The 21989-nt window shown below is 34.4% G+C and overlaps 2 protein-coding genes across 9 annotated transcripts in view; both read left to right on the top strand.

Moving 5' to 3' along the window:
- Positions 1-15520, top strand: part of LOC126919320 (titin) — a 51126-nt gene extending 35606 nt beyond the window's left edge. For 3 of the 6 annotated variants that reach the window (XM_050728330.1, XM_050728329.1, XM_050728327.1), the window contains 12 exons: positions 5777-6173; positions 6802-8301; positions 9591-11509; positions 11781-11992; positions 12327-12591; positions 12916-13137; positions 13212-13361; positions 13476-13583; positions 13694-13846; positions 13944-14060; positions 14139-14240; positions 14465-15520. In XM_050728330.1, coding sequence (XP_050584287.1) covers positions 5777-6173; positions 6802-8301; positions 9591-11509; positions 11781-11992; positions 12327-12591; positions 12916-13137; positions 13212-13361; positions 13476-13583; positions 13694-13846; positions 13944-14060; positions 14139-14240; positions 14465-14593 — 5274 coding nt within the window. In that variant the 3' untranslated portion in view covers positions 14594-15520. Of the gene's footprint in view, positions 1-5776; positions 6174-6262; positions 6354-6801; positions 8302-9590; positions 11510-11780; positions 11993-12326; positions 12592-12915; positions 13138-13211; positions 13362-13475; positions 13584-13693; positions 13847-13943; positions 14061-14138; positions 14241-14464 lie in introns of those variants that run through there. The other 3 variants (XR_007711555.1, XM_050728331.1, XM_050728332.1) reach the window with 3 other exon arrangements.
- A 110-nt stretch (positions 15521-15630) lies between these two features.
- LOC126919341 (E3 ubiquitin-protein ligase RNF146-like) lies at positions 15631-21987 on the top strand. Of its 3 annotated transcripts, none has more exons than XM_050728418.1 (5): positions 15631-16764; positions 16983-17234; positions 18942-19229; positions 19341-19468; positions 21249-21987. In XM_050728418.1, the coding sequence occupies exons 1-5, from the start codon at positions 16683-16685 to the stop codon at positions 21309-21311; spliced, it is 813 nt and encodes a 270-aa protein (XP_050584375.1). In that variant the 5' UTR covers positions 15631-16682; the 3' UTR covers positions 21312-21987. The 3 variants fall into 3 exon arrangements, with proteins under 3 accessions (XP_050584375.1, XP_050584376.1, XP_050584374.1); XM_050728419.1 differs by lacking the exon at positions 21249-21987 and adding an exon at positions 17541-17597 and having other exon boundaries at positions 19341-20152; XM_050728417.1 differs by lacking the exon at positions 21249-21987 and having other exon boundaries at positions 19341-20152.
- Positions 21988-21989: the final 2 nt, after the last annotated feature.

The raw sequence follows: 21989 nt of genomic DNA, 5'->3' as shown, positions 1-21989 counted from the left end.
TACTAAAATTAATAACTAGAAAATGGTAACGATCGTCGAATTATCAAACTTTTCAGTTTTGTAGAATTCATAAAATAATATATATCGACAATCGATAAGATTTGGAAATTACAAATTATTTTACGCGTAAATGAGTTTATCTATAATTCAATTAATCCAAATTCCAAAACTTCTAATCAATACGACACATTTTTGCGATAAATCCTTTCGTTCCTGGCTTCCTAATGTAAGAAATATCTAGCATTAACGAGAAGAGCCTGCATTTGTCTCCAACTAGATTCTCAACACGTTGTTCAATAATTTAAACGTAATTTTGTTAGCAATTCCTTTTATCTTTTATACACAATTTTATCGTAACAAATTTTCATACAGGGAATACAAATCCTTCTACATAGCTACGTAGCAACATGTTGAATAACTATGACCAGATCGTCCATCGGATAATCAAAATCCGATTAATTATTTGACTAAACATCTTCCGCTATCTACGAATAGAAATTCCATCTAAACGCTCGTTATTCATCCTTTTGCTCCTCGAGTTTGCAAAGGAACTGTAACTATCGTCTTACGGATTATCGAACGAACGTATCGTGCGAACGATCAGTAACAGCAATGTAATGGCCAATCCACGCTCGTTAAATCCATCTTTATCCGAAGGAATTTCACCGATCGGAAAAAGTCGATGAAAATGTCACTAGACGCTGAACCTAGAACGCTCGTTTGAAATTTTGTCGGCCACACCCGTTCTCCCGTTGCACCTGCGAGATATCACCTCGTTTTCTATGATCGTTGAAGCACGGTTCGCGCTGTGTGCACACTTATGGTGGCCCTGCACGTACGTATAGCGTTCTTGTTGTTTTCCGAACGAGCCGCCAATCGAACGTACGGACCGCTCCTCTTACGTGAGCCTGTGGAACAAGACTTTTACGAAAGTCTCGAGCATCGACGCGAGAAAGTAAAGCGTATCGAGTTTGCCTTCGGGCGAGCTATCTGCCCCATTTTCCGACCTCGTGTGCCATGTCGTACAATGTCCGTATCGCCGGCAATATCCGCCTGCGAAATGCAAATAACCTCCTTTTCCATGGCGCGTGTCCCTTTTCCTGAGACGGCCGAATGCAGCGTAATGGAGAGGAAGTTGCCGATTTCCTACGTTATTCTTCGATAGATCTGGGAATCAGCCCTCCTCGATTCACCAAGCACCAAGGAAGCAATTTACTATGATCGTTCATTACCATTATTTAACGTTTCTCATGTTCGCCGATGGTTCCACTGTAATGCCGCGAATACGGGAACAGCGAAAATGGCTAGGAAACCGCAACACGTTCTCTTTGGAATTAGGTGATGCGTAGGATTTGAGTATTTTCCATACAGGAGAATAAATGTACGTGTAATAAATCATTTTACCTGGAAGTTGGCTGCGATGTACGATCTTTGATTATTTTGTCGATGATACGTAATAATGTCACAGATACAGGGCCCATTTGTAAAATCTAACTGGTACGAAACAAAGGAAAATTATATCGAAGGTTTGATGAAATTGAAAAGGGAAAGGTTTGAAAGAAAATGAAACGAGAGGTGCCAGGAACTCGTATATGCTTTGTATATAGTTCACGTGCAAAGACCTGTGCGAAAGATAGATTAACATGTAACAAGGAAAATTATCGATAGCGTCAATTAAGCTCTCGTTTCGCAAGTAACTTCTGTACTAATTATCTTTGTAATTATCTATGTTAGTACAAGATGAATCTCCAATCTGTTATTCGGAGCTAATTCGCTTTGAAATATTTGAGTTTTTGTTTTTCTTTCACAGAATTTCATAATCATATATCCTTCATTTATAATAATTATATGCAATGCTAGGTATATGAAGCAGATTTCTATGCTAATGTAATGACACAGATACTATAAAACTAATATGTAAGATTAATTTTGTTTCGACTTACATCGCTTCAATAGGAGATACACGTATATCATATAGTCGACTAAAGGTGTTTTACTTCGTTGGCGAGGAAATGTTTTACAGCTTCGTACGAGGCTGTCCGAACGACAGCTGTAAGCACCTACATTGACAACCTAAGACAAATTACACCAGCTGGTTATTAAGGAGTCTTGAAGTTGTCACAATTTTCCTCTTCCAAGAACATGAAAGTCCTCTTCCTGTTACTCTAATTAATGTAATAAGATTTAGAAAAGCGTAATATGTAACATGCAGCCCCTATAAAACGTAACTGCAAATGAGAATTCTTAATTGAACTATTAACTCTTACGAGTTCTACGAATCTATGTAAGAATATAATAATATACGCTAACTGAAGAGAATTAAGTAAGAATGAATGCATACTATACAACGTTTCAGGAAGTTTTTATATAAAATTCATAGGAAATAAATATATTTATAAAGAAATCAATCAACGACAGAAATTAATACGTAACATAATAATATATTTATGATATAATATATTTTACTATGTCCACAACTATAATTTGTCTATTATTTGTTAATCATTTTGTTCATTCTAATCGCAAGGCAAGAAAATCGAAATGGTCCCATTAAAGACCAGTTTAAATTACTACAAAACCTACTAATAAACTTCCGGCCAATAAAAGGGAATATTATTCATGAATGTTAAGTGACATTATATATAAGTCCGTACAAATAACAGTAATATATGTCCAAGTCTGATTTGTCTTATTTTAACGGACTAAATGCTCAAAACGTAACATAAGAAATAATTATGAAAATATCACAATTTCCTCCGACTGTTTTTGCTTGTGATAGGTATACTTCAATTTCACATGCTGGCGTAAATTCAGCGTCTGGCTGAAAAACATAGCTAATACGAATGAAAGCGGTCCAGAAAATATCAAAGCGTTTTCACCATCCATGTCTTATTTCGATTTTCAATCGACAAACTTCAAAACTAAATATACACTCACTTGCCAATTTATCCATTCATTTTCTGTGACTGTCAATGGAAAGCAGGATGCGCGCGTAATTTCACATATTTTCTTGAAAGATCGTAGATCGTGTCTAACCTTCGAGCACGCACAACGTGCACGCAAATCCCACCTTAGTATTTTTTCCCTTCCTAGAAACAATGGTCGAGAGACCATTGCTTCGTGAGTTTCCTGGTTTGAACCAAGCTTTCGCTTTCCAAGTAACTCTCCTGTTAATTACGCCTTGTGTGATGTCGCACGTATGCTTAAGACGAAACTTCATTCCGTTGTTCGAAGTCGTTCTTTTCGAAATAATGCCCGCAGCTATATTATCACTTTGCAAATTGAAAAATAGGAAAATTAGCATTGACGTGGACTCCGAATCCGATCGAAAGCGTATTTTCGTCCTCCACGGATGAAATTTTTCCATCGAGTAGAACCTGTTAGCGAATGCATACCATTTCACGATAGATTTCCTGTTACTTTTAAAAGGTGCTCTTTCAAAGAAGCAAGTATCAAAGTAGTAGCACAGCATGAAAACCAGAAAAACCAGGCGAAGACCAGTCCAAATATTTTTCAGTTTCTTTCGTCGATTTCTTTATAGTTTCCTATAAATAAAACTTTTTACGAACCTGCATACGGTCGATATTTTTCTTTTCTATAGAAGAAAATATGTTTAATCTGTTGATCGCCTTTGTCCATCTGCGATATTCCTCCACTTCTTTCTCTTTTTCTCTTTCTCTCTTTTTGTTTCGAAACTCACAGTACCAGCCTAAAACGAGCTTTGACCTCCACCAGCATGCCATGTCTGAGCTCATGGCCGATGATTCACCTCAAAAAATTATTTCTATGTTTTTCGTATATTTTTAAAAATGTCACAGCTATGTAGAGGATGGTTGTTTGCTGTGGTTTAAATGACCAGACGTACGAGATATTGAAAGCGTGAAATATATTTTTAAATAATAAATAAATAAATACAGATAATGCTCGCTAAGACGCTGGTACTAACGGATTCGTTGAAGGCAGTGTATAAATCGCTAATAAAATCGTTCGAGACTAACTGATACAACTGATATTGATTCGCACTACTGACTCACTTCTAGAGAACAAGGTCGGGGGAATACCGGAAAATTCAAATTCGTCTTCGTTTGACGGTTGCTCGTAGCGGCAACATTGTTTTGCTCGGAGTGTATTTATTATTACATTATGTATATCCTAACGACGTTGATACTCCGAGGCAAAACAACATGATTTGAATTGTGCTCTATCTCATGTACCGTTACAGCTATATTCTTAAAAATCTTCGTGCCTTTGGTACAAACAAAACGCGATTTTATACGTATAGTTTACTTATTAAATGAAAGGTAGTCACTTTTCACTTTCAATCGATGCTCTCCTTTTTGACAACACGATCGAAAGTTTCCGAGAGCCTTGTATAGATATAAAATTGAAAGTATTAATATTTAGAGTTGCAGTGTAATACAAGCCATTAAAAATTCCGTTTACTATGTCCGGATATCCTGTTGAAAACGAAAGCTTTCACGTACATATCTTCCCTTTCGAATGATAATAGTAACAATAGCAATTATTCGCGATAATCACATGCATCGAATATTAACGACACCGCCAAATAAGAGGATGCGTACTAGAAAATTCATTTCCATGCAGATGAATGAAAAATGACCTAACAGCTGCAAAACGCACGAATTTAAAAATGTACAGATCTATTTGCTGAATATGTTTCCGAAATTGTTCCGATAAAATTTTTAATTGCAATTATAGTAACATATCCTGTCATTATCTATGATGCCATTTAATTATTATAGGCACGGCGATAAAAATATTTTAATAGAACATTTAAAGCAATTTCCAGCGCGTTTTCTTTTGAAAATAAATTTACACAAAAAGTACTTGCTACTTCTTTGAACCAGAGAAACGGGTATACGCTGTCGCAACTGTATTGCTTAATCTACATATGTATATGTTAATATCTAAGCAAACTATATTTTTTTTGTATCCCGAGACGTCCATTCGAATACTATACATATGGTACGTCATTTGTGAACGCTGATATTGCAGTAACATTATGCTGATTACTAACACATTGTCACCTGTGATGTAATAATGCATCTAATATTACACTCACTGTGGAAGCTTTGCCGCTTTGAAACGATGCCCCGAAGGAAAAGTCGATGGATAAATACAAATTGACTAGCGAGCGAAGAATTAAGTCCGTTAAAAATTAATTTATGGACAAGTAGTTTAACGTTCTATCACGGTGCGAATGTAGGACGTTTAAATCTGTCGAGTGTCAAAAAGCAGTAATTTAAAAAAAAAATTAAATTATACAATAAAAAGTATCATATAGACATAAGAAATACGTATCTATCTTATAAAATAAGTACCTATATGTAACAAATGGATATTGATGTTAAATAATTGCATAGCTTTAATAATTTTAACAAAATTCTCAGATAATCACCGTTACTTTAATATCACGGAATTCCATAGAAAATGCAAGTTACATTATACTTTAAGGCGCATCAATCACTTTTACCGCAACTACGGAAGAGAAAACAATAATCGCTCCAAGAATTTATTACAGCTTTAGACGCTAGTAATGTTAGACATCGATACTACGAACAATTTCCCTTTACGCATTTCTCTTATTAAACATATATTTCTTTCTATATTTCATACAAAATTTTCCCAAGCCTGCTTCCACTTACAATCGTATTTTCACTCAAATTCAAACGCAAACCTTGAGAACTTCGTACAGTTAAAAAGCCTCTAAATGCTAACTTCCAACTAACGATCTACGACTATCAATTCGTTTCAGAATTACGACACGCTGAGCAAAGGGAAGAAATCGTGGAGTGTGAGACTGGGTCTGTCGCGACAGAATCAAAGCACCGATGATCCTGGCAAAGTGTGGGGAACGATAAGCGGCGGCAGCGGAATATCGCGTCAAATGATCTACGGGGATCCATGGCTCTATGGTACGGTTCGGTCTTCGAGACCTGGACACGAGCCACGAGGCTTCATGACACCACCGCCTCCGCCGCCACCGGGAGCACCAGTATTGGTAGTATGTTCCTGTCCGGAATTTCTCAGTGGAACCACCCGGAAATTCGGCAATTGCCGCAAGTGCGGTGGTCACCGATTGGCTGGTGTACCTTTAGGAGGAACATGTCGGTTACCACCGGTTTCCTCGAGGTCGAGGCCCAGCCTCGCCGGTAAGTCTCTCTATCGATGAAGAATTTAGCGGTTACAGTATCGATTACCGATTGTTCTTTATCTTTCGTGTTTTGCTCATGCCACGAAGGAAACGTGAGCAGCTAAAGGCAGAGATACGTTTTGTAATTAACGCGTAGCTACACGCGCCGCTTAGGTGGGTTAACGTTTGCTAATGCGTGGTAAGTGGCTGCATTAGTGAGTTGCTAAGTTTGTTAATGAAATTTCTCGCGTGACATACTTGAGCGAAGATCCGAACGATTCAATGTGTACCTTTACTTCGTGCAACGGCACGAAGTTACACAATTTAGTTAAATTTAGATATTTATCTATAGGTCCTTTCTTTCATTTTTTTGTATAGATATATTTAATTATAATAGAGATTTTTAATTTTAATAGAGATTTAGGAATGTTCCTTCTTCCTGTCATTCTTCCATTATTATACCTTGTTAAAAAAAAGAAAGAAAAGCAAAATATCTCACGCGACCACGTTTAAAACTATTTATTTACTACATTCAAAGAATTTCCATCGCGATTAAATATCACACGTTAGAATTGCACAAATTACAAACGCACGACCGTTCCGATATCTCACGTTTATCGTTAGTGAACGCAATTGAAAATCGGCAGGAGTGCTGAGGTCATCGATAGACGATCCGTACGACCTGATGCGTCGGAATCGGCTAGTGGAGCCGAGGACGCGAGCACGCAGTATTTCGCCGCATCGACCATTGTCTCAACGCGATTCTCGGAGCCAAAGTATGGCGCGGAACACGAAAGAGCGAAAGGGCTCGATCGAAGGTACTTCCTCGAAATCCGAATGGTTCGACAAAGAGGCGACCGGGAGCTACGAGGACACAGGACGCAAGCAACGTGCGAACTTCATTGGCGTGTCCACGGACGAATGGCTCGAGGAATCGCCACTGCTGGCAGATTCACGAAATCAATCGGTCTCGACGACCGCTGTCAGGCTGCTTCGAATTCCGAAAAAGGTGAAAAGCGCGAAGCACGATTGGTCGGATTGCTCGGTGGTGAAAACACCGGAAATCAGTCAGACGAAAAGCAACCATCAAGATGACTGGAAAGAGAGGCCGTCGAGCGCCGGTGATTCAAGAAAGAGCATCCTCGTGTGCGACGTAAATCCCTATTTGTTGTTGAAGAAACAAAAGGACGAGGACGATCTGAGCGACGACCTGTCGGACAACGCCCTCGAGCAGGATGACGCGAGACCGCTTTCCAGCCTGTTCGATCCCTCGAAAGTGAAATCGATCGAGAGGATACCGAACAGAAGCGCGGTCGCAGCGATCGGTGGCCAGAGAATAAGGGTGTTCAACGAGCCACGAGAAATCTCAGACGACGAGGAAGTTGCACCGGTCACGAGGATTCCCATACCAAAGGTTTCACCGAAGCGACCACCGAGAAGGCTGAAGGAAGCCAAACAAACGCTGAAGAGTATTCTGAAGCGGGGCAAGGTGCTCGAGACACGTAGGAAGAACGTCCTGTTCAACGTCGACAATGTTATATTCGCGCCTGAAAAACCGTCCGAAGTAACGCGACTATCGTGGAGCAGAATCGGCAGGATCGCGAGCTGCGGCTCTCCCAGAGAGCAACCGAATAATGACGAGTCGGAGGAGGGTGAGGAAGAGGAAGAGGAAGAGGAAGAAGAAGAGGAGGAGGAGCCAGTAACTGTATCATCGCACGAGCAAAGGGAAAAGTATAATTTCATCACCATTCCGAATATCAAGGATCCAAAGGTGGATAGAGTTCGACCGAAGGAACCTAGAATCTCGCAGCATGTGTGCCAAAATCCTATTAACCCTGTTGAAGGAATTAAGGTAGATAAGTTCGTATCCTCTTGCGATGCGGAACGTGTTGCCTCGAAGAAAAAAGAGAACATCGAGGTACAACGGCGGAGCGAAGATATCGTTCCACGAAACTTCACTGATCAAACTGTTCACTCGTCGAGACGCGAGAACGCGAAGGAAGAGAACGAAGAAAGGAAAAGGATAGAGGAGACGAACGAGATCAGAATGAAGAAAGACACCGAATCGCAGATCAAGATCGAGGAATGCAAGGATCGTATTCCAGGCATCGCCGTAGACGAAAAGGACCTGATATTGAAGTCTGAGGGTAAGAATTTGTATTATGTTCATTGAATGTACCTTTTTCACTAGATCTTGCGAAAAATTCTGCCGTTTCTCCTAGTTATTTTTATCACGGTTTTATGTATAAAAAAGATAGATAAATTAGATCAAAAATATGGACCATAACGACGATCGTTACACCGTGAAAAAAGTAAATATACCGTTTAAAGAAAAAAATAAACATATTGTAACGCAAGCCTGGAAACAAGAAAGAAGATTAAATTTAAATAGATGTAATATTTAATCTTAACTATTATGGTCATACGTAATAAACGTACGGTTTAGATCGAATCGATGTCAGACTAGAATCAAGGTTGCCTATCTTCTGTGCAACGCAATATCTAGATTTATTTTATAGATATCAGTGTTTATCGTGTCACCAGCAGAGTACATGAGAATTCTTATTTTACAAAATGTACATTATTACATGTTCATTAGTCATCGTATGTTCAAATGGCCTTCGTTTTCTCAATTGATAACTTCCAGAATCGCTTCTTTTCGCACAAACACCAATTATTCCCTTCCTCTATAGTTTCACTGATTTATCGTTTTAGTCGTTTCCTTGCAAAACAATGTTTAGTATAAAGTATCGTTTTAGTCGTAATCCTAATTTCTTTAATGTTTATCCTCTAAAATATTATATTCGATAAGAGGGCAAATAAAGTAAAGATACTATATTTAGATAGAATAAAATGTAAACGTGAATTAAAAGGAAAAATACAAATATTTGTAATCCTATCTGCAAGTTATAGATTTCTATTATTTGCCATTGTGCACACTTTCTGAAATAATATTCGATTATTGAAAATAATTGGCAGCATGATACCCGTTAACAATAATAATTTCTTAAAGAATTTCCCCGACTTAAAGTCATAAATCTTCAGACAATTTACGGAATAATTCTCCTTTCTCTGGGTATCGCGAGCGTGTAATTATGCATTTTAGAGATCTCACGCGTTTTCTCTTCTTTTCATAACTATTCACGACTTCACACTTGCATGTGATTATACCTTGCAATACAGCCGTATTTGTTTACCAAAAGATAAATCTGTTCATTTTCCATGACTTAAATTGTTATCAAGAACAAGCCTACTGTCCTCCTAACAATACGTATTTTGTTCATTTATTTACATAATTTCATGCTAAATTCTGTATCGTAAATACGTAAATACTTTGATAAGAATTTCAATGAAATATACCACACAAATTTTACGATTACTTCGTGTCTTATACGTTTTAGTGGCAGATCGAATAATACTTGTCACTAATTTACAGAAAACTCCAAAAAATCATCTTTATCACGCAGCCAAAGCGAACGATCGTTTAACAGACCAGAGGTATCAGCTGGCGATGTGCTTTTTATGGACACCATGCGCCTCAGCCTGTGTAGAAGAGTGAAAGAATCGTCGCCAGGTTCGAACGAGCAAACGATTCGACATAAAGATTCGATCGAATCTACGACAGCGACGATAAAAGATTCAGACTTGAAGGAAGAGACTGATTCGATTAAAATAGAATGTCAATCGGAATTATCAAATGCAAAAGAAATCGAAGAAGTTCCTGCTGAAAGTATAATTAAGCCAGAAATGGAACCTTCGATAGAAATTCAAAGGAATTTTGATGGGAACGGTGATCATTTCCGAGGAATGAGGCCAACAAGTTGGTCTCCTCCGCCTGGAAAACAGAAACATCGTTACAAAATCAGCGATTCTGATGCGAAACTGAAAATCGTGAATAATACTGAATCGGAACGAAGCAGTCCACTGTTGAAGACCACTTGGAGCACATCGAATTCCTACGGATCGTCGAAAATCGAGATCGGATCACCGACCATGGAAAACAACGTGTATAAAATCACAGTCAGTCCTCGAGCTTCGCCTCTTGTACATCGATTGCAGATAGGCCCAGGTACTAATGGGTCGAGAAGAACGTCGATATTAATCAACGGTGACACAACGCCTACCGCTGAAACATCGCCGGACAACAAAGTGACCATCAGCGTCGGTGGAGAAGACAGCGTTTACAACCCCACGGTGATCTCGGTAAACTCGGAAAATTTGCCACGAATAAAGAGTTCTAGCGAAAATCGAACGCTTGTGATCTTAGACAACTACAAGTCAAATATCGTGGTCGAATCTGTCAAAGAGAACGACAAAGAAGATATAAAATCAAAACCGTTAAATGCGACTGAATCGGAATCTATCGAACAAACCGAATATTCTCGAAGAAACAACGAAACCTCGTCCGAGAATAGAATAGCGCCAAGTGTCCTAGAAACGTCAAGGGACTCTGAGAAGCAAATGAGATCAAATATCGAAAGTAAAACTTCTGCCACAGAGAAGAGTGGTAAGTTTTACATAACGAACGAACGAGCGACACGAACGGAACAAACAACACAGCAAAAAGATGCGGAAAATTCGTCGAAACTTTTGGGACTGTCGAAAGAGGCACTGATCTCGAAACTGCTCGAGGATTCCCTAAGGAAGGCAAGAAAAAATGGAGAGATCCTCGACGAAGACAGCGGCGAAGCTATTTTGAAAATACTGAAGCAAAGTTTGCTGAAGAGCAAGGAGTACGAGAGTTCCGAGTCGACTCTCGAGGCAAATTACTCGAGAGCATCCAGCTTAAATTCGGATGGCGATTTCATTTCAACGAATCTCTTCCTTGAGGAGAATCCCTATGAGGTAATTAAGGAGCCCATTTACGAGGAGATTCCCGACGAACCTCCGCCTCTGCCACTGAGTCCGCCACCCACGGAGGATTACATAAAAGACAGAATATATTTCGGTGACATCGATTACTATAGAAAAAGTAATTGCGACCAGTTCCTTGGGTCCTACTTGACAGACAATGTTTTCAAAAAATCCGAGGATGTTGCTGAAACGTATTTGTCGAAGAGTCCCGAGGACTTCTTCAAGAAAATATCTACGTCGCCGGAAGAAGAGAATATCTCAAGTAAATTCGAATTGCTTAATTACCTTATGGACTCGAAGGATCAAACAACATCCATCGAGGAGGAAGACGACGACGATGATGAGGACGAAGAAGATACGGAGGGAGATCTTGAAGCGCTGTATGAGCAAAAGGAGACCAGCCTCGGCGATCTTAGTTCGAAGAGTTCGCAGATATCCAACGTTTCCGATAGCAGTGAGGAATGCAATATTATATTGACCAGCTCATCGGAAACATCAAAAGTATGTTTCCATCAGAGTTTTGTATTTTTTCCTATTTGTTTTTTCTTGTATAATATTACATTATAATGCTTGGAAATCAGAAATCAATATATTCTTGATGCCATACTATTGCGCTAATATAAACCAACTTGTATTTTTCTCGCGATAATCGTCTATTTATTGTTTCTCCAATTAAAAGTTTATTACACACACGTAAATAAGATAACATCGCGTGTAATACATGTAATGATAGCTCAGATAAAAGTCGTGATGTGAATTATAATTTTTAAAGGTAAGAGCCGTAGATATAGAAAGAACTGATAGCGGAGTGGGATCAGAAAGCAGTCAAGCCAGCAGCACTCGGGGCGTGCCAAGACGTTGGAGGGCAGGAAATGTCTCTTCGGGACCAGGAAGTCTCCTCAGTGGAATCCCACAAGTGATTTCCGGTGATTCAAAGCACTGCGAGGACTGCGAACAACGTTTGGATCCTTTAATAACAGACAGGTAAGCGATGATATAATAATATTAGTGTACAAATTAACAAAAGAATATCTGAAAGGAAATAAATATAATTACAATTTGTATTCTAGTAGAACATGAATTAGATAATATTTTAATGTAAGCAAAATCGTATGAAGATATACATATATTTTCAATGTTTTAGTGTTACAATCTTTCCTAATTTGTAAAAATATATCTGTTAATATCTTGTTAAAATACTATTATTATTAAGTAATAAATACTACTACTACCACTACTACTACTTTTAATTATATGAATTTGTAATTTAATTTTTAATGTAGTAAGGATTTTAATAGCTGTTATTATGTTTGTTTAGTGGTGTAGTGTACGCCCCTTTCGTGTGTAGAAAATGCTCTAAAAAGAGAGTAGAGCGCAAAGAAATCATTACAGAGATTGTAGAGACTGAACAAAAGTACGGAAGAGATCTACAAATTATTCTCGAAGAATTTCACAGACCTATGCTAAGGGCCGGGCTTCTCACATCCGAACAGCTTGCAGCGATTTTCCTCAACGTAGAAGAACTTCTCGAACACAACCTTGTACTCGCAGAGAAATTAAAAGATGCCGTGGAATTTGCTCAGGTAAATAGATAGCCCTTCAATACCATTTCTATTACTTGTACGTTCATCAACTCTTGTTACATGTATTACACATTATTATGACCATACTGTATATTGAATAAAGTTGAAAATAATTGTTTAAAGTAATTTAATTTCAATTTCCCCTGTGATATTTCTGCAACATATAATTTTATAAATAAAAATAATGCACATTTGAATAGAAGTGTATCAAATAGATTTTTCATTTTATTATCGATGGATGAACGTTTTAATCTAACATTCTGATTGATTTTAAGAAATAAGGTTGTATACAAATAAAGATAATAATTTCTAAATAATTTATAGGAATCCGGGGATGAAGATCTTCTAACGGTAGATGTAGGAAAAATCTTCCTGGAATCTGAGCGGATGTTACATGCATTTGAAAGCTATTGTACCCGTCAAGGAAGCGCAAGCTTATTATTACAGAATTTAGAGAAGGAAAAAGAACTACTGCGAATTTTTCTAAAGGTTTCACAAATGGAAAACACTGTTTTACGTAGAATGAATTTGAATTCCTTCCTAATGGTAAGGGAAAAGTGGAATTATGACATCTTTTCAAATGCAAGACTTTATATAAAAAAATAATTTTTTTCTTCTAGGTTCCCGTTCAAAGAGTAACGAAATATCCTCTCCTGTTGGCTCGATTACTGAAAGCTACGCCTTCTGTACGACCAGACATACAAGAAGCAAAGGAAAGACTAAAACAAGCTCAGGCTACCATAGAGTTACATTTGGAACATATGAATGCTGTAAGTATATCATTAATCTGTATTATAAATTTCGAATAAAATTAATATCAATATTTTAATGTAAATATGTAAATATTACATGCACAATGGACAAATTTAATAATGTAATAACAGGAAGCAAAGGATGTAACTTCGACAAAGCTTTGGAGAAGAATTTCAATTATTCAGAATGGTAGACGACCTATTGGTGAACAGGATATGGTGAATATAAAATTAAGGAAGGTAATGTAGAAATAATTTATTTTGAAATATACGAATGCATTATTTAACTGTATAATTAACTTTAAATATATTTGAGTTAAATGTAAATTAATACAACAATTAAATAATAGATGGCCGTAGAAGTATTAGAATGGGCTCACGAAGAAGCAAAATTCGTATTAGAAGGACGTCTTTTAGTTGCTCAGCCAACAGATAACAATTGGAGACGCGGACGTACTGTTAAGCTTGCTCCTGTAACTGCCATGTTGGTTACTAATGGCAAGGTATAAATCATGCCGTTTACAATTATATTTATCGACATATAATTGTATAATTTTTATAATTGACGCTTGTTCACATATTATACAAATTTTTCTACAGCCAAATGCAGAGGACCTTGAATTTAACGACGATTCTCTCTTTCCAAGACACATTGGTATCAAGGAAGCTACGTTATTGCTAGTTAAAGAAAAACTTGGACGTTATTCATTATTGCGCGTAAGTTATTTTCACGACTTTAAATTAGATGTACGCAATTGAGCTCTTTATTATTATGTGAAATTTCATCTATTTTAGGAACCGTTGTATCTGGATAAGTGTATAGTATGTTGTGAAACAGACCTTGAAGATTATTTCGAAATTCAAGAATTATCATCAAAGGAAACTTTTATATTTAAGGTGATACTTTTATTACACAAAATACGATGCGATATTATAATGTAATTTACATTATGTTCTGAAATTTACATAATTTTTATTCTAATGTCTGTAAAACTAACATATTTAATGAAATCGAGTTTCGCTATTGTATTTTATTATTTATAAAAGATAAAGATAGAATTTTGATATATTATATTTTCTCAATAATCGTTGTTTCATTTACAACAAATATTATATTGCAGGCCGAAGATGGCGCCAGAACAAAGAGGTGGTGTAGGACGTTACAAACACACGCACAATCTCTTGGTGCATGGCGTAAACGTCGTGGAGCGCTGCCAAATATCATGATATGCGGTGTCGCGAGAAATTGATGAAGAAACGACATGATTAAATATAAAAGTAGAATCTAAATTTACAGGTATTATTTAAAGGTGATTGTGATTCCTAAACACGCACGAATAAGTTCGTGCAATCGATTAAAATGACGTATGATCTCCAGATGAATTAGCAGTGATTTATCAAGGAGAATATATGTGTTGGACCAAAAGATTTCCTCTGCTCATTGGTGGTACGTATCAATGAGTAATATGAAAATCTAACTCTTGCCGTGCGCAGACTATTTTGCGTTCGGTTACAGTACGTTGCAGAAACTTAAGTTTCCTACGTCGCTGTAGCCAACACGTTGTACAACATTATATAACGTCACAAATTGTTCTGTTTTTCCCTTCTCCCGGATACCGCAACTACATGTGTACCGAATGAGTAATTACCCACGCGTAGGACTATTTAACATTTGCATCGAAGCTAAAAGAACAGAGAGTAGCTGTGATACTGACCGGTGTAGTATTGGGTACTTTTTATCAGATTATATCAAATACTGCAGTACGAATCGAGCTTTTATTTCTATGTATTTTTATAAAGACATTTAACTTTCCCGAAAATAAATTGATAATAATGTACATAATTTAAAAAATGAGGTAATAGGGTTATTATATTTTGTACCCTTACGGTTTACGAGAACTAAGAAACTGCCAAATGTTCCGTAAAATCAAGCTTGGTAATGATTTATATATAAATTAATTAATCTACTAGATATAGTATATAACTATTCCTTGAAAAATAATTAACAATATTTTATGGCGTCTAACACACAAACTTGAAATTGTATATTGTACAATAATTTTATTTAAGACCTAAGCCATATGTTTTGTATATAGATGTATATTTATATTGAGATTGGTTTTAGACACATAATTGTTATTTTAAATCCGTCATTCAATAAAAATCAAATATACTTATTTGCATGCTGTATATTACAGCATGATCAATATTGTTCCTTATTTCCATATTCATTACTCATATGTCAGCTAGAAACAATAATAAATACAAATAGATTTGTTTTAAAAAAATCAATATTTTTTCTACCAAAATAGATATATCTATACATGTACAAGTACAGGTACTGTATGATATCGATAGTTTTTTGTTTATCCTTATCACATATTAAAAAGTCATCAATATCGAAAAGGTTAGGTTCGATCTGTACATTTACCAATAATTAAACATGAATTACAAAATTTACTAAACATAATAAATGATATTTAAAAAATGTTAAATACTAAGAAAATTAAAACCATTCTTCTGACGTATACGCAGTCACTAAAACGCACAACTATAGACAAAAATATATTGAAATGGGGGTTTTTTTTGCGAATATCTTAGAAACTAAAACTGACTGCCAGTTATATGTATAGAAACAAGTTGTTCAAAATGTTGCACTTTAAACATATTCAAAAATTATCAAAATCAGAGAGGAAGTAGCACTCCTACAACTTCACCAAATATAGTTACAATTACATTATAAATTATACAATTATATGTTCGATAATTTCAAAATTGAGATATAAATTAGAAATGACAAATAATTTTATCAGACCTTCTCTCGCGTGACATAAACAGGTATATCAAACATCAGTGTATCAAATTTAAATAGTAATCAATAAATATTTGAAAAATATTTATAATACACAAATTGTTTCGAATATAACGAATATATATATAAGCTGATATATATAAATATGATAAAAATAAACATCGATCAATAATGACTATATCTCAATAAAAAATAGAAGTTTGCTATATATAAGCTTTTGTTGATTTGTCTTGCTACTTTTTAAATACTAAAAGTTTAATATTTAAATTAATCCTTATGTGCTACAACAATGCTACAATCTACGTATTTTATGAATTTCGTAATACGAAGTAAGCAATGGATGTAAGGGGTTCTCAAACATCCATTCACTTGTTTTTATAATTCAGAACCCCTGACCTGTCATAAACAACGAAGATGGCTTAAGGTAAACTCGTTATCTGTTAATTCTTTTAACTTTGACATGATGTGTGTTACTATCCACACGGTTTTTCATTTCGTTTAATGAAGGATTAAATTTGTTTGCAATTATGGCTCAAGCGAAACTTCACTCGCAGGAAGAAACAAGTAGCACACTTAACGATAAAGAGAAGGAGGCTGACGAAAAAGAAGGTATAGTTTTGAAATAGTTTCGAAAGTATTGAACCCATTATCACTTCTGTTAACATGTATAAGCTATTATTGATTAATTTCATAATAATATATTAAAAATATTTCGTTCTATTTAAATTAATTATATTTCGGTTGTACGTAATTGAAAAATTGTCACATGTATTACTCAAACAAGTGTCTTTATTATTATAACATTATTTACAAATGAACTTTTTTAGGTTCAACAACAGTCTTAGAATGTGCAGTCTGCCTTCAACCATGTATATATCCTGCAAGATTACCTTGCAATCATATATATTGTTACCTTTGTGTCAAAGGTGTTGCGAATCAAAGCAAAAGATGTCCCATGTGTCGTCAAGAAATTCCTCCTGATTTTCTTAATAGACCACAGCTGGTAGAAGTAGATGAAGCACAAAAGGAATCAGAACATTTTGAAGAAGAATACCAATGGTTTTACGAAGGTAGAAATGGTACAGTATCTTTTATTACATAAATTTATTTTATTTTTTAGCTACATATAAGATAATTCTTATAAATATAATTTATTAAATATAAATATATCTACACAAATATACATATATGTATATCATAGATGTTATGCACAAAGATATAAAAACATGAGTTAAAGAAGTAAATTATTAAGATAAGGTAATATACTTCAAATTACAAATAAAATCAATGTTACTAGAACGTTAAAGGTAAAAAGTAAATAACTTCATTATTTGTTAAAAACATGTGATGAAGTATAGAGAAGTTTATATCATACCCCTTCATAGGTTGGTGGAAATATGATTCAAGGACTAGCCAGGATTTGGAAGCTATTTACAACCTAGGTAGCACCCAATGTGAAATTTTAATTTGTGGCATGCTTTATATAATTGACTTTAAAAACAATTGTCAGTACAGAAAATATCAACCACATTATAAACGTAATATTAAGCGTGATAGAAAAGATGCACCTTGCAAGGGTGTTTCAGGAATAAAATAAATTGTAATTACATCTTTTATATCTTTTTAAATATGATTGGCATAAAGTGTTTTTGATTGTATTTATACCTTATATAACCATTCATAGAACTATCTATAGTATTATGCACAATATACCTGTTATAAATTTTCATGTAAAATATTGTATTATGTAAAAAGTATAAAGATTTCCATTATTTTGTTATAAAAGGATTACAATTTAGTTTCCATGTATATTTGTAATAAAACTTCTGTATTCCAGAATACAAGTTATTTTTCTTTGTAAATTCCCCAGCTGAAACACTTAACATTTGTTTATGTAATCATTCTGATTATGATTATGATTATGATTATGATTATGATTATGATTATGATTATGATTCTGATTCTGATTCTGACTCTGATTCTGATTCTGATTCTGATTCTGATTCCGATTCCGATTCCGATTCCGATTCTGATTCCGATTCTGATTCCGATTCTGATTCTGATTCTGATTCCGATTCCGATTCTGATTCCGATTCTGATTCTGATTCTGATTCCGATTCTGATTCTGATTCCGATTCCGATTCTGATTCCGATTCTGATTCTGATTCTGATTCCGATTCTGATTCTGATTCCGATTCTGATTCTGATTCTGATTCCGATTCCGATTCTGATTCCGATTCCGATTCCGATTCCGATTCCGATTCTGACTCTGATTCCGATTCTGATTCCGATTCTGATTCCGATTCTGATTCTGATTCTGATTCTGATTCTGATTCTGATTCTGATTCTGATTCTGATTCTGATTCTGATTCTGATTCTGATTCTGATTCTGATTCTGATTCTGATTCTGATTCTGATTCTGATTCTGATTCTGATTCTGATTCTGATTCTGATTCTGATTCTGATTCTGATTCTGATTCTGATTCTGATTCTGATTCTGATTCTGATTCTGATTCTGATTCTGATTCTGATTCTGATTCTGATTCTGATTCTGATTCTGATTCTGATTCTGATTCTGATTCTGATTCTGATTCTGATTCTGATTCCGATTCTGATTCTGACTCCGACTCTGACTCTGACTCTGACTCTGACTCTAACTCCGACTCCGATTCTGATTCTGATTCTCACACTCACCCTGACCCTGACTGACTCTGACTCTGACTCTAACTCTGATTTTGATTCTATAGACAACATAACTTGTGTAATTTTGAATTACATTGTTACAGGTTGGTGGCAATATGATCAACGTACAAGTCATGAATTAGAAACAGCATATAAACAAGGCAAACGGAATTGTGAATTATTGATCGCAGGATTTCTTTATATTGCTGATTTTGGTTCAATGCTCCAATTACGTAGAAATGATCCTTCTAGACGAAGAAAAATTAAACGTGATTTATATAATGTACCAAAAAAAGGAGTAGCAGGTTTAAGATTAATTAATCAAGATGAAGAAATCACTAGGGAAGTAAGAGGAGCAGAAAGACCAGCTAGTCCTGCAAGTGATGATATGGGTATAATAATTACTAAAACCAGTTGTTTGTTGAAGTTTTAATTGTACTTGTAAGAGCTTTGTAATGATTATTAGCATTATATATATGGGTAATGTAACTTTTTGTTTAAAGGCACCGGAGATGGTACAAATACTCCAGTACCTCCAAGTAATACACCACAAACACCAGCTGGTGGAACAGCAAGTGGTGATGCTACACCTCTAAATGACAGAATGGAACAAAGAGACTCTTTACATCAGGTATTAGAACAAATGCGTTCCTTAGTTCTGAGAGAACATTTATCTTCAGATACAGATGATGAATTAGAGGAAGATGAAGGAAGTGAATCACCTTCCACTCATCCTACATTATAATGACTACAAGCATCTAATATTTCCTATTCATCAAATGAAGATCATTTTTAAAAAGTTTAATTTATTGAAATAAATGTGCATCCTATTAAATGAAAAATATAGTATAATAAACTCATGTACATGTTCAAAGATGCAGAACATTTATATATGTGATGTACTGACATGCAATCTGTACATTGCTCTGTGATGCTTATTAAAAACAAAACAATTAAGTACAATTAAGTCTTTCACAACTAAATATTCAGTGGATGATCATTTTAAATATTCTTTTGCATATTACGAATGTTCAGGCTTTATAAATGTATATATTAGTAATTTTACATTTTTTACCATCTCCTTAAAAAATGTTCTCCAGGAAAGAAATATCATTCCATGTTCCTGTACTTTAATGTTGATTCTACTTAATTCATGTTTATGTAATTTTCATAATTGTTGTAAATTATGTTATGTCGTAACTTTAGGTTATTGAGAGTAATTAAGAATATTTAAAATTTGTTTGTATCTTAAAAAATAACAATAATCTACTGTTTTTGCACATAAAATGTTAATATATTCTGAAACTTAGTAATATTTTCTTATTTATATATTCGATATAATTAGCGCACTGCCATCTTTTATGTATTTGTTATCAGCATTTCTTATATTAATCTTTTAAATTGATGCACATCGAAAAGTAACATAATTTTCATTCAACTTGTTAATATTATCGTTAAAAATAAACTGGACATTTGTTAAAAAATCATAGCGTTTCTCGTGCATTGTAGATAATTTTACTATAATGGTGATAATACTATCATCGATTCTAGTAATATAAAAATATTTTTTACCGAATAGTTTTTACACCTCCAGTATTTAAAAATTAGATGTAAAAAGAAATTATAAATACTAAAATAATTATGCAAACTTTTATTTGAATATTTTTACAAATATTATAAAGAGCGGAAATTAAAAATATATAATAATCTTTTAATAAAAAAAAAGGGATATGTGTAATATGAAATAAATAATTAATTTTAGATATATTACATAAGAATGTTCGATTTTTCATGATAAAAATAAAAATAGAGCATATGTTAGGTACTTTCTTGTACTTTTATTCTTTTATTTTTTTTGTTATATTTACCGAATTACAAAATATATTACTACTTTTCTGATAATATTGTGCTTCAAATTCTTATTTCTTTTTAAATAAAATAAGACAGATTCGTTCTTTCTAGACTAAAACCATACTGCTGTGCATCAAATTTCATATAACATTAAGTTTCTCTTTCATCATAGATGTAAATCGCTAATTATTTTAGTATCAGACTTCATTCAAATTTAATATGTTCAAACGCAGTATGTAGTATTAAAAAAACAGTTGAGAAGATTTACATATCTCATTGCTTACAATAATTTGACAATCAGGAACTTAATTATAGCTTTGAAGCTGTAAATCATAACGAGTGATTCGAGAGTTTATTTCCGTTCTTGTTTAACACTGATTTGAATGATTGATAATTTATTATGATTTTCGTAACGAACCGTAAATATGATGTAATGCAAGTGTCCCTTTTCCGAAATTGTGATGTTTTAACTCTGCTTCACTCGTTCTTTTTTAAAAAATAAAAGATTAAATGAATTTTCTAACTACTTTTCTCTGTTATAATGTCGCACCAACACCTAGTGGGCTTGCGTCGCAGTGCAACTTGGTCTGGTCACAGGAGGAATAGATTGCCAGAACTGCTGAAACGACTAATATAAGTAATTTCGCATACATGCATTTCAGCATGTTCAAATACATATAAACAAGACATTGTTCTGAAGTACATAAATTGTGCCGAGAATTTGCGGCAACTGAAAACTTTTTTACAGATCTTAAAAAAATAAGAGTAAGATCTGTAATATTATCTATTTGAATTTGTAAAATATAATTTTCTATCGATCTTTTATCATCTACTATCGTATACTTCATATTTATTATGTCAATATTATGATATAGTATAGTATTATGATATCAATTACATGTACTTATATTCGAATTAACATTTGAATCAACATCAGTTTGATTAAATTCCTACACAACATATAGATATTCTATTTAGGGATTAAATACATTTTATGTACTTTTGATGAGATTGTCAAAAAAGCTTTAAAACTTGACTAAAATCACGTGCAAATTATATACAAATATAGTTCTGATAGAGACAGGAGAATTTTCCTTATCTGATGTAATTATAATAATGTTACTTAAAGAAAATATTTTGATAGCCTTGCAAAATTATTTAAATTATGGAAGATTTTAGTTTTTAATGGTGTATATTTTATAAAAAAATTATGTAATGCAATTTTGTAAAAATAATTTTTAAAAACATGTATTGTAATGGTTCTTAAGAATTAAAAATATATGCTTTTATATATATGTATA

The sequence above is a fragment of the Bombus affinis genome, chromosome 8, assembly GCF_024516045.1.
Source record: "Bombus affinis isolate iyBomAffi1 chromosome 8, iyBomAffi1.2, whole genome shotgun sequence".
NCBI classification, from domain to species: Eukaryota; Metazoa; Arthropoda; class Insecta; order Hymenoptera; family Apidae; genus Bombus; species Bombus affinis.
This window is presented reverse-complemented; position numbering and strand designations above follow the sequence as displayed.

What these genes read in the sequence shown, in the direction of transcription:
- LOC126919341 (XM_050728419.1), top strand. Translation starts at nt 16,683, where the DNA reads ATGGCTCAAGCGAAACTTCACTCGCAGGAAGAAACAAGTAGCACACTT. An exon ending in GTTTTACGAAGGTAGAAATG is followed by an intron (nt 17,235 to 17,540) that starts GTACAGTATCTT and finishes ACCCCTTCATAG; the next exon opens with GTTGGTGGAAATATGATTCA. An exon ending in TCCTGCAAGTGATGATATGG is followed by an intron (nt 19,230 to 19,340) that starts GTATAATAATTA and finishes TTTTGTTTAAAG; the next exon opens with GCACCGGAGATGGTACAAAT.